This window comes from Chelmon rostratus, chromosome 1, assembly GCF_017976325.1.
Source record: "Chelmon rostratus isolate fCheRos1 chromosome 1, fCheRos1.pri, whole genome shotgun sequence".
Classification (NCBI taxonomy): Eukaryota; Metazoa; Chordata; class Actinopteri; order Chaetodontiformes; family Chaetodontidae; genus Chelmon; species Chelmon rostratus.
The window spans coordinates 23,927,326-23,940,335 of record NC_055658.1 but is presented as its reverse complement, the minus strand read 5'-3'; the positions used below and the strand labels follow the sequence as shown (position 1 = coordinate 23,940,335).

General features: G+C 44.4%; 2 protein-coding genes and 1 non-coding gene across 3 annotated transcripts in view; 2 read left to right on the top strand and 1 right to left on the bottom strand.

Moving 5' to 3' along the window:
* Nucleotides 1-3,318: 3,318 nt before the first annotated feature.
* cry5 (cryptochrome circadian regulator 5) lies at nucleotides 3,319-7,385 on the bottom strand. The gene is made up of 11 exons (XM_041943930.1): nucleotides 7,281-7,385; nucleotides 6,692-6,908; nucleotides 6,354-6,548; nucleotides 6,108-6,226; nucleotides 5,826-5,980; nucleotides 5,433-5,573; nucleotides 5,116-5,283; nucleotides 4,835-4,975; nucleotides 4,182-4,333; nucleotides 3,871-4,091; nucleotides 3,319-3,759 (listed from the first exon to the last, which is right to left on the bottom strand). The coding sequence occupies exons 2-11, from the start codon at nucleotides 6,904-6,906 to the stop codon at nucleotides 3,698-3,700; spliced, it is 1,569 nt and encodes a 522-aa protein (XP_041799864.1). The 5' UTR covers nucleotides 6,907-6,908; nucleotides 7,281-7,385; the 3' UTR covers nucleotides 3,319-3,697.
* Nucleotides 7,386-7,895: 510 nt separating this feature from the next.
* Nucleotides 7,896-7,967, top strand: trnah-gug. The gene has a single exon. It is a non-coding gene; the product is annotated as a tRNA-His (tRNA).
* A 1,683-nt stretch (nucleotides 7,968-9,650) lies between these two features.
* Nucleotides 9,651-13,010, top strand: part of LOC121606155 (FERM domain-containing protein 5-like) — a 65,917-nt gene continuing 62,557 nt past the window's right edge. Inside the window, exon 1 of the mRNA XM_041936347.1 lies at nucleotides 9,651-9,752. Coding sequence (XP_041792281.1) covers nucleotides 9,651-9,752 — 102 coding nt within the window. The remainder of the gene's footprint in view (nucleotides 9,753-13,010) is intronic.

Below are 13,010 nucleotides of genomic sequence, written 5' to 3'. Positions count from 1 at the left end.
CCGTCCATCCATCATGGTCTTCTGCAACTCCCACACTTTCCACTTTTCTTGCCAGGGCGGTGATATACTGACTCAACTGAACCACCAACATGAGAAGAGAAACAAGCTTATGACATGTAAATATTCTTGTGAAAAAACAACTAAATTGGTGAGACAATGAGAGACCTTTAACCCCACAAAATGGACACACAGTGAGGTATTTCAGAATGGATTCCAGGAGCGATTCCCACACACACACACACACTCACACTGTAGAGACATGTGTGGGCTGCACAGCCTTGTGTGTGACTGGCTGCCAGTCCTCTGTGAAGGGGCTGGAAAACACAGTTGCCTCAGCGTGGTCTTTATGGTCTGGACGGGGCGTGCACAGACAGATCAAAGCACAGCAGCGTGTGAAGACACTACAGAGACTTGTGTGACTCTGTTTGACAGTGAATTCCCCTTTAAGCATGTTACCCAGCTGTGATGGTTGGAGAGGGATTTCCTAATGCTGAACCACATTTATGAAGATGGAGGAAAATGTTGTCAGGCAAGCGTAAAAATCTGACGACCTGCTCACAACAACAGCACCAATGGACAGAAAAGATTCTTCAGATGATAACACTTTGACAGACATCCATATGCAACTTTTCCAGGAACTTTTGTTTCGTCTTTTTTTTTTTTTTTTGCTATCCACCTAATATTATTCCCACTTTCCCCAAAGCAAATAATCACACCAATGTTTTAACAACCCTGTTCTAAATCTGAATTCAGATGGGGTCTGTTGGGGCCATGATTTCAGCATTGCGTGCCCATTGCCTCATGCTTTGCTATGTATAGCGCTTCTCAAAACCCTGTTGTGGCTTACTCTGGCAGATTTATAGGTGGGCTGTACATGATGCTCACTGGGATCTCTACCTCTGGCTTTGTTGATACCATTATCTGTCTTTTGCAAACATAATTGTGCACTCTCAAGAATAGTTGCAGGTTACCGCGGGGCACATGTAAATTGTCATGATCAGTCATTAGAGCCAGAGTGGTAATGGACATGCCCTGGTCTAGAGGTCTGCTGTTGTTCAGGATGTGTGCAGAGGTGTGTGCGTGCATGGAAATAGGGATAGACCAAAAGGTATGAAGCAGGTTGGACAACTGTCAGCTCTTCAGTTTCACTGTGGCATTTATTTACCAGCTCCATAGCCGTCCAATAAATAGTGACCTTTCAGCGTGTGGTCATGAACCTTTCACTCACAACTTGCTCTTGTCCGGTTCTCTTTCTCTGGTTATAGTGCCATTAGTGCAACTAAAAGGGAAAATTGTGATGTCTGCGCAGGATTCAGTTCCACTAATCTTCCTCCTTATTTGTTAGTGTAACTGGCCATTTAGAGAACGCCTGCCTTCAGCCTCCAGCAAACCATTATGCCCCTGATTCACGTACAATCTCAGCCAAAATGAACGTCAACGCAGTGTCATTTTTCTGCAAAACTGAGCTGCTGCCTGTTACTTGTCAGTGGTCTGACTGACGCAGCTCTGACAGTCCATTTTATTTGTCGGCTTTACGTACAAGCATATCATCAGAATGGGTATGTCCACTGGTGTTGAGGTGATCTTCAGGAAAAGTTTTAAAAGGTGGTGTAAACCTGGACTGATCCACTTTTAGCCGATGAAGCCAGCGCCTGCTTCAAATGAGTGACTGCTGGCCAATATTGTGCTTCCTCTTGTTTGTTCCTGCTAGCTAATCAAGTGGTTGAGTGCATTCACATTATTTGTAATGTCACTTGATGAAAAACATTTTGTACAAATGATGCTCCTAATGATCTTTGAGGAGCCCCTGCCCTATTATTGTGGCCACAGATTTGTTAAAAATAAAGGCTTAATTGGGAATTAACTGTTTGATGTTGCTGCCCACACAAACTCCTGAGATAAATCACTACTATTAAAGCTATATGTAACACCAGCTGCATGAGGAACACACTGTTCTAATCCAGCTGGGATATCACAGCAACCCAGATCCGAGATGGTTCGAGTGGCAAGGTGTCGACATGGGCAGGCGGGGAGAGGGGAACACCAGTGGGTAAGCAGGGATCGAGGTAGTTTTTATTGGGGATTTGATCACTGATTAATGACTCTTGGGAGCTGGGTCCAGTTTATAGGACCAAACTTGCAGAATGTATGTCGGCCTACTGACTTTTTGATCATTGTCTCTCATCTTAGAAAACATGTCACATAAATTTGTAATAAACTTAATCATTTCAGTTCAGCTCAGTTCTGTAAGGTTCTGCCATGAGAGCTTACTGGCAGGGTGGCCCCGTGCCAAGTGTACCCCCAAACACCCTCCCACCACATGCACAGTTGGACAGCAGAGTGTTTTGATGTTTGACAGGTCTCTGTGGAAACTGAGCTTGGCTTTGTACAGGCGTCCGGCCCGCCGCTGAGGCGGTGACATCATCTTCTGGATATTCACACCAGTGTCAGCTCCAAGGAAGCAGAAACAGGAGAAGACTTGACCTCCAAGGACAGCTGTGTGCCCCGCACACTCACACACATATTACGACTTTATACGCAGCATTGCTCACACCGCCTTAAGCCAATCACATGCACAGACTGGAAACACACAGTTGCCTATGCAGTCCTGTATTGACTAATGGTGCTACTTATTAGTGCAGGATATTTCAGCAGCTGACAGCCATTATGTTATTGGTGATAAATTTGGCCTCTTCCCGTTTTTAGTTAAACATTTTAGGAGTGAAGATGTGACTGAAGGGTGAAAATGAAATTCTCACAGAAAGCAGATGAATGGCAGTTTGGTGGGAGTTACTGCACGCTGGAGGTAAAATACAATATGAGCTTTTTGTTTGGGATATTAGAATTAAGAAATTGAATATGTAACACTGCAAAATTACATCACTTCTGATCTCACTATAATTTTGCAGGCTTGTGGTATCATCCGTTCGTTCCTTTGCCATACAAAGTTAGCATAAAATGGTCTGCTGCTCAGTGTTGACCACAGCTGCAGGGTGTGTATAAAATCATCAACTTTTTTTTGTTGTTGTAATTTTTGGTTATTTTAACAAATGTACAAATGCATTCAGAAATATTTCAGAACTCAACCTTTTGAAGATTAAAGCCCTAAACATATTTCGAGCACTTCTTCAGTTAACTTCTTCTAATTAATAAATAAATAATATAGAGAGCCAGTGAGTATCAGCAGGTGGACTTACAGTGACCTCTAGTGGCAACACTGGGAACTCTGTATTAACACCGGTGTACTTGCTTGGGTTTCATTTGGCCATTTGCTGCTCTAAGATGCTCTACAATCACCTCACTTGAGAATATCTGGCACATGTTTGGTATCAGTTTTAATTGAATTAGATGCAAACACCAAGAATAAAAAATAACAGTGAATTTCAAAGGCGTAACAGTTTTCCATTTCAGTTACAAAAAACAAAAACCTGAGAAGCAGACACAGTGTGTCTGAATACAAACTGAAGCCTTTACACAAAATGAGTCCATTAACTTTAGAAATGTTAACTTAATCCCCGTGAAAGAAACATTCTTCAAGCATACTGACCTAATCTAATTTACATTCACTTCTAAACAATGAAACAGATACAAAAAGTGAAAAATAAAAAAAGTACTTGAAATATACAATGGTAAACAATAAGTAGGAAGATATTGTAGACAGCCTGCATGTCTGAGTCCTGCAGCCCAGTGTGCAACATTACTTTTTTCTCTCTTTCTTATTCAGCATATCAACAACGGATGGTGTCTTGCGCTTTACACCTAGAAGGAAAATGTGAGAGGAAACAGTGAAGAAGCAGGGTTTTATTTAGATCAAACTACAATCAAAGGAGATGAGCCTCTAATATACTTTGAGTATGATTCCTCCAATACCTTGCTTTTTGCTGGGTGATGCTGCAGGGTCTGCAGATCTTTTGGCATAAGCTAACTTCATCCTCTGGATGTTCTTCTTGCTGATCACTTCATGCTGTACAATAGGATGCGGGTAGTCTTTACCCACAATGCATCCTGCTGCCTGCTGAACACTGTGCGGAGCTTTCCAGGGCTCATAGATATACTCAGCTGGGAACTTCTTCAGAAGAGGAAGGTACTTTCTTTAAAGCAGAGCAGAGGAAAAATGTTTGATAGAGTACATACTGTATATCATTTCTGAAAGCTTGAGATTGTTTGCATCGTGATCTTACTTGATGTAGTCTCCATGTTTGTCTGTCTTCTTTCCAAATGCAACAGGAGAGTAGACTCTGAAGAACTGGTGGAAGAAGGCACTTGCCGATAGCCACTGCCAGTTTCCAGCGTTCAGAGCCCAGTCCCCGTCCAATAAAAGCTCCTCAAACACCTTCAGAAGCAGCGAACAGACTCTGAAGAGTCAGGTTTAGCATTGCACCCCTACAGCTAGCCTCAAGCAGAAATGAGGAGTGGGCTACAGCGGTCTGGTTAAGACCCTACTTTCTAACTCTACACCACAGAGTGTAGAGTCTTCAGACTCGAGTGACATCGCTTAAGGCAATTTGTCAAACTCACTGGAGCCCTGAAAGGCTTCACACAACTTTCTTTCACATGTGCAGTAGCGCTCCCCAAAACCTGTAAATGGACTCTGTTGAGGCAAATCGATTGAGTTCCCCTTTATGATGGCTGGAGAAACCCTTCTGATAACAATAAAATCCTGTAGATGACAGAAGCCATTTCATCCAGATGTCAACATAGTGAGGTGTTATTCTGTAGCTGCCTACCACATACTGTAAACATGGGCTTGTGTGGCTTTTGTGCCTGTTCTTTGGCAAAGACATCATGCTTGACTTTATCCACAGCAGCAATAAAGGCAAGCTCGTTTTCTCACCTTCTGTCCTTCTTCCCAGCTGATCCACAGGTCTCCCCTGGTGAGAAAACAAGCGACAGCATGTCTGGCCAGGTGGTGGATCCAGCCCTCCTGCCTCAGCTGAGTCATGATGGCATCAATGAAGGGGAAACCAGTCCGAGCCTTAAGAGACACATTTACGACGCAGGAGATTAGATAATCTCTAATTAACAGTGATACCACTGAATCAACATGAACTCTTTTTCCAACAGCATCATCTCTCATCTCATCATCATTTAAGATAAGTTTAAAGCACTCAGTACCTCCCTCCACGCAGCCAGGTATTCAGGGTTTGTGTCCCAATCCACCTGGGTACAAACAGAGTTGCCCTCCATCTTGTTAAAGTGCGGGATCCCCACACTGGCTGTGTAGAAGAACTCCCTCCACAGCAGCTGGCCATGCAGGGAAACTGGGGGATCTGAGTGCTTCTTCTGCAAATACCACAAACCCACAACAGTCAAACTGAGTCAAGCTTCGACAGGATTTCAAAGTTAGGATGATGCATTATTAGCTTAACACATTTTCTGCCGTTTCTTTATCTTAATTTCTGCAAAAACCGTACTGTGACGGTGGCACTCACCCCCCGATAGACGTCTGTCAACCTCCACCAGAAGGTGCGTGCAGACAAGCAGCCAAAAGTGACATATGGACTGAGAACAGTGGTGCTGGGGCTCAGAGAGTTTGGAGAAGTCTGCGGCTTCTCAAAGCTACACACCCATGCCTGAAGTAAGAAAACAGATGTAACACGTAAATCCGACAGAGCAGACAAGTGTCCCTGTTACGACACCAAGATTCACTGACGCCTTCTTTCTTGCTGGTGTGGATGTTGGTTTTTTTTGTATCTCAGCAGATGTCTAAAGAAATTTGATTTCTATAAGTCTCAGCGGAGAGTTTCAGTGTATAAAGGCCTAGCAATGCTTCACATCCTTCAGCCATGTAGCACCAATGATACACGTGTATGAAGCTGAAATACCGTTCTTTTCATATGCTCATCCAGTCTCCTCAGAGCCTCCTGCTCTCCTCCCGGGAACTGCTCCTCTACAAGAGCCGCAGTGTCCCGGCCGAGCTCCTCCAGCGTAGGGATCCCGTATTTCTTCTCATGGTTTTCTGAAATAGGGGTCTTCACATCTTTGACAAGAGAGATACAGTTCGATTAAATGCTGCTTACGTTTAAAAATGTTACATTTTAAACAAATTGGTTTTAGTCTTTAAGACATTATAACACATTGGCATCATCCAGTGTTGTTTGTAGCACCTTTCATATCTTCCATGGTGGGAGCAGGGATCGGTCTCTTAGGGGGGCCAAGAGTCTTCACTATTGCCTGCATTCGGTTATAAGTCAGGGGAGCCTTCCCATTGTTGTCCTCAATTATCCTATGAAGAAATGACAGACAGAGGTATGCAGCAGCCTTAAAAAATTTAATACTACTGTCGAGGAAGTAAGATGTATGGAAGTAAAAACCATGCCGTGATGTGTGTACATGTTCAGCACGAGTAATACCTGTCTATATCGTAAAGAGTGTGTGAGATTTTGTAGATGACTTCGACTCCATGTTCTTTGGCCAGCGCGGTAACCGTTTTGTCCCGACTCACACTGTAGGGCTCTGTGTCGTACTCATAAGTCAGCTTTGTTACCTTCCATTCGTTGAACAGCTTGGGGAACACATCCTCCGGCTTCCCTCTCACGACAAAGAGCCTGAAGGAGTCCAAACACACCGACATGTGACGACAATATGATAGCAGCAGTGCAACCAGCCTCATAAATTCAGACCTAACAATTGCTTTATAATAGCAACTTTACTTCAGTTCAAGATTACTGAGTGAGCCCAGTGTCTCCACCTGGAGTTGAGTTTCCTGAGGCTGCAGTCCAGGTCTTTAAGGGCTCCGATGAGGAACCTCCAGCGGTTGATACCCACACAGGAGTTGTTATGGAGGTGTGGGTCCAGGATGAAGACTGGGTAGAGCTCCTTACAGTCCCTCAGAGCAGCCATCAGTGCTGGGTTGTCATGCAGCCTGAGTCCCTTGCGGAACCAGTGGACACATGTGTGAGCCATGCCTGTGAACGCATCAATCACAGACATTTCTTTAGACTTTTCTGTGTGACCCCTGAAAGAGGTACATGGTCACACAGACACACAGTTCCAGTCTCAAAGTGCAGGATGCATGTTTAAACACTGTCAAATGTAACAGCATGAGCTCGAATATTTAAAAAAGTCGACCACTTTTCACAGAGCTGCTTTAATATGATGCATCTGGAAGTTCAAGGCATCGACTCAGAGTCACAAACTCACAATATGAACCCTTTGCAGAAACAATGTGTACAATTATCAACCCATTACAGCCAACAAACGATATTAAAACAACATATCGCAGCGTCTCACTCTTAAAATAAATCCATATGGTGCACAGTTGTGCGGCGAAACTTTACCTTAACTGTGTCTTACTAAAGCTACAATTCCGCTCGTTGTGTAGCCTTCAGTGTTTACCGAATAACTTGTGTTTGGTAACCAGCGCGTCGGCTGCGTTACAAAACCGGACGCTCTGCTACGTCAGCAGCACCAACAGCCAACCAGAGGAGAGCTGGCGATGTCACGCATGCGTACACACGCAGCACCAGCAGTTCGTCAGTTTGCACACTAGATGTCACTGTAGTGCCAACAATACTAGAGGTGAGTGGTCAAAGCATTGTCACTATAACTTTATATTACAAACAACCGTTACCTGAGAGGTTACCTCCTGCACTGCCAAAGGGTCCTTCAGGATATATGACTTCACCCAGCTAAAGAGACGTCAGTTGGATATGTTGGATAAATTGTTAAAGGTGGTGGTGGGCAGATTCCTGAATGAAAATCTTCGTGCTCTGTGCTCTCCAGGTTTACTTTCCATTAAGCAGGAACAATTAGTTAATTTAAATCATATTTAAATAATCAGTAGTACATTGCGACTGTTCTCTTTACACCCCTCATGTATCAGGCACAGGGTCTGGGTCCGATTCAACACACCATACTGTGACTCACGTTTACCCGCCAGCTCATCGTAGCTCGCCGTGATCGTATAGTGGTTAGTACTCTGCGTTGTGGCCGCAGCAACCCCGGTTCGAATCCGGGTCACGGCATTGTGGTACAATGTCACGGCAGATGGGCTTCTTTTGACACTTGTTGTACGTTGTTATTACTCTATTGTGACAAACACTGATACATAAAACACAATTAAGAGCAACGACCCTCCTCTTCCCGCATGGAAAGCGTGTTAATTTTAGAAGATATATTATGGTGGTCGACATAGAGCCTAACTCTCGGAAGCAAGAGGTAAATTCAGGATGTCACTTAAAAAAATAGCCTAGATCGGAAATGATGATTTTACTCGCGCGTTTTATTGCCTTACATTGTCCTTACCATAAAAGCACCGCCAGAGGGAAACAAAGTAAGGGAAATGCGGAGACCGTACAGTTAACAGGTTGCCTCAACTCATCCAACAGAAACGGCTTTCGCTGCAGTAATCAGTTAAGGTGATCGGGGTATCAGTGCCCCTTTCAATGCATAGGCTATATAGGCGGCGTTTGTTTGCACAAACAAGGCAATTAATCCCCACTGATTTCAGTAGAGTTCAATCAATGCATTCTGCTAGCTACATCTCGTCTACATGAATGCGACTGAGACTGGTGCCAGAAAACAAGTAGTTGGTGTTTTTTTTTTTTTTAATCGGTTGTAGTTTCAAGGTGAAAGAAATGCATATTGGTCACGTGTCTGCTATGCATGTTATTTGACGTTTTGTGTGATCCGAAGGACTTCCAACACTGTAAAATACTCATTTATTTAGTTTATGACATTTAGAAAAAGTTCAACTTTTCGAGCCTAGTTGGTTGATCTCTCAAACGGACTCTGGTTACATGAAGCATGACTGTAATATAACAGATAATCAGAAACAAGTTATATCCTTGTTTAACATGGGTACTTGTTATACCGGCTGGAAGAACAGGAGATCTACCTGTGGAGAAAAAAACGTAAAATTTGGTGCTGCCTTCCAGTTCTGTCGGAAATATTGCCGCTGAGCAAAGAGCGCGAGCCAACACAGTGGTATAGGGCAATGTGGCTCATACTTGACGTGTCATTGAATGAATAAACACATTTTAAGGAAATCAAAGCACATGTATTTTATGACTGTAGTTATTTATGTGACATTAAATGTGTCTTTAATTTCACGTTTCATGTGCCTCGTGATAAATTGCAAAGCGATGCTAAGTGTTAATTTTCATTTCGTTCATTCACTCCTGCAGCAGCACAGGCTAAAGCGCCTGCCCATTGTTTGACTTGTGAAACTCCAGCCCCCTCCACACTGTGTTATTACTCTCAGCCATGTGGCTTTAGTCACGACGGACACCAGCCTATCGGAATTTCGCCTTCACTCGTGAACTCTGTGAAGGCAGCATCCCACTGGTGGCTTCGTTGGCTGACAGCCTCGCCAGTCACCGGCCTCGGCCCGCCCAGCAGCATTAGAGCGGCATGGCAACGGCGAGGAGGAGACAGGGGGGAGAAGGTGTGGTGAGGGGTGACAGTCTAACCGGACCAGAGAGGGAGCAGCAGCAGCTCCTCGCTGACTGAAGACGCGCACCGTGCGGCACCCCGGCGCTCACACACTGACGGAAACGATGCACCCCCGCCGCCGCTCTGCACACTCGCTGCAGCCGACCAGGTGCTGGACCAGAGAACAGGGACGGCGTTGATGCGACAGAAGCTCAAACTTGTATGTATGTGCAGAGAGACCTTCTCCCTGGTCCCGTACGCAGACGATCGAGAAAATGCTGAGCCGACTGATGAGCAGCAGCATCAGGAGTCTGGACAGGGAATGCAACTGCACTGTGAGGCTGCTGGACGATTCGGAGTACACCTGCACGATTCAGGTCAGTTGGGGACCAATCTTTTCTGTTTCCCATATTACCTTGTTGTGGAGGACGTGCTATTGACACGTAACGGGGTAGGGATCAGGTAAAATGACTTTACCCCCTGCACACATCCCTCTCTCTCTCTCTCTCTCTCTCTCTCTCTCTCTCTCTCTCTCTCTCTCTCTCTCTCTCTCTCAAGCTGCTGCTCATGAAAAACGTTGTGACTGAAGGAGATGTCATTCAGTGTCACCCAAATGTTTGCATGTTGCGTTGCGTTTATGGCCAGACGTCTGTCCTCAATGGGCTGCAGACGTTACCTGTGTGGACATCATGTGCTGTGCATAGCGTAGCAAATTCAAGGGTTATTAATCAGCACTATTCTGAATTTCCAAAAGAAGGTGGGAAATGATAAAATGAAATCAAATAAAATCTCCTCATAAGCTGTTGTCATTTCAGCAGCTTCATGCAGGCATTGATTTGAATGCATTATGAAACAAATCTGGTTAATCTGATCTTGAACGATTTCAGCGGAGGGCTCAGAGAGGATTTCTGGATCCTCTGGCTACATGAGACAATCCATTATCGAGACAGGTTTAAGGCTGTTTAGATTCTAATTAGTCTATGTAGAGGGAGGGCATCTTAATTTGCCTTAACAAAGCAGGTGTCATACCCTTGGTTGTCAGTTTGCCCTTCAGACTGACCCTGGGTTTGACCATGGGGGTATCACTGTGCTTTCTGGACCCCAGGAAGAATAGCTCCTGTGTTAATGGGGTACATTATGCAACTTACTTTACAGCAAGAACTGATCCCACTTTATCCGGGCCCATAAAGCTTTGAAGCAATGTCACGAATATCTGCTCAGCCTGATCTTGTTTCTCAGTGTTTTGGTAGAAGGAAGTCGTTGAAACACGGTGTGCTTTAGCTTCTTCCATCACTTACAGCTGAAGTAAGAGGAAACAAAATAAAAACTTTTGCTCCTACTTCAGAATGCATTCATGAAAGCTGAATGTTGGAAATGTTTAGCTTTAAAAACAAAGTAGTTTAAGTGTCTTTGGTTTAGTGCTGTGGTTTACTAAGTTTTACTTCCAACGTCCTCACTTTGTGGTTGTGGTTATTTATTTCAGCTCTTATACGAGTCCATCATTGGATTTATTTGTTGTTAATACACTGGCATTGATTCTGCTTTATGGCCACTTCTGAGGTTGTAGTTTGCAGTGTTGTTGTATAAGATGGACTAAGGCAGAATTTATAGCAGGCTTCCTCTGTTGCATCATGAGGGTGTTTCCATTTTTCTGGTTACTCGTTGTAGATCAGTGTCTTTTGTTCCCGTGACGTGTTTACTGATCGGTCTTCCATTTAATCTGGTAGCCTCGATTAATTCTGCACATTGGATTAGTCAGTCACTCAGTGAGTCCCTAGCAGACTTGTTTGAAGCATTTCTCTTTATTTCTCGCACTGAGTTGTCTCAAAAATCAATTGCTGTATTGACATGGATGAAGGCGAGACATGACCGGAGTCAATAAACAGAGTGTGTGTTTATGAGCGACAGAGCGGAGGAGTAAGCAACCGGTTCATGTCTGTTACCTGATTTGTTAACCTAATGTGTGTGTGAGCGTCTCTGTAGCGTCTGTGCAGAGAGAGTCTGTCGTGTGCGTCGTCTAACCTGGTCCCTTGAGTCGCTGGAGCTGCGTTTGATGCTCGCTTCTCGAAGGGATTCCATTGCTGCTGAATTAGAGACGACAGCACACAAAGACCATCACCACCTGTTCATTTCTGGGCTCTGATGGCAAAGGCAAGGCAAGCCTTTCAGCGTGCAACATCTTAAAGTGGAGGTGCTCGAGGGGACAGATGAAATGGTGATTTCACGTCAGCCTGCGGGCTCTTGCCTGCTTGTCCTCATCCCGTCTGTACCTGAACAATAAATATCGGCAACAAGTTGTTTTTCATGAGATGTCGTGCGCAGCCTCGTGTTTTTAATATAACACCATCGCATGGTTCTGGCCGTGACTTTCAGGCCAAGTGTTTAACTTTCTGTCAAGTCCATTTTCAGATAAAAAGAAATGCTCTGTCATTTATAGAAGTTTCGACCAACTTCCCGTCAGGTTTTAATGTTAACGTTTTACAAGCAAAACACTATGTGTGTTTTTGCCTTCTGACTGGTTAGGGGAAGACATGGTGTGCCTTGTGTATTTTAATGAGTGCTGTTTACCAAAGTACAGCCTGCACTTGTTCCCCCTTGACTTCTGAGCAGCTCCTTCAGTCAGTCATGATTCAAAGTGTTTGGCTGTCAAGATATGCTGATCCCACCCTTCTAGCAACTGAAAGCACACAGCAGGGACAGAATGCTTAATTTCTAGTGGAGCTTCTATTGAGAGGGATTAGCTCTCTACTGGCAATGTCATTATTTCCACCGTGGGAAATAATGAAATATGGCATTATTTCACACTATGGGGCTCTTCATGAAGCACAACTGGTCTAAATGGAAACATAAATAGGATCATCAGCTTAATCAGTCGTCTATTGTTTACAACAACAACATCACCATTTTTTTGCTGGCATTAGAATGTGTGAACACCACACACAGGGAGCGGTATTAATTATGCTTTACACTAAGCATCTGTAAAGCTAAATAAGCACAGGTGAGCATGCCATTTTTCATCTGCGTAAAGGACATCACGGTGACCTTACTGGAGCATGACAACACCGCCGGCTTACTGAAAATGGGAGCGGATGGCTGCTGTCCTCTCTCGCACACCTTGGAGATGTGGCCCAGAATAAAGGCACCTCGTGGGGCTCAACGATGGTCACGCTCTCCATTTAGCTCAATTAGCCTTCACCTTGAACTGCTGCTGCTATACTGAAGTCACATCATAGTGGAGCGATGGTAGATATGACCTTCATGACTGGAAAAAAAAAATAAAAATCTCAGTGTGCAGGCGGGATGGAGTGGAACATTAACATGGTCACAGAGACCCAGATCATCCAGATCCTTTTGGCCATCACTTTGGCAGGCGTACCTACTGTAACAGCCTCATCAGGCTCCACTACCACCACCCATGTACCTCAGCCATGCTGTGTGCGTCTCCCATTCTCATACTGGTGACATTGTTGCTGATTACATCATGACCCTGGAAGCACGGGGAGACTCATGTTGATTGTTTTCTCCTGTTCCTTTAACACCATTATGCCCTCCAGGATATTCACAGGCTTCTCGCAGCCACAGGTCACAATAGAGCCTCTTAAAGCCTCAATCCAGCATTGACAGAGAATTCAGCA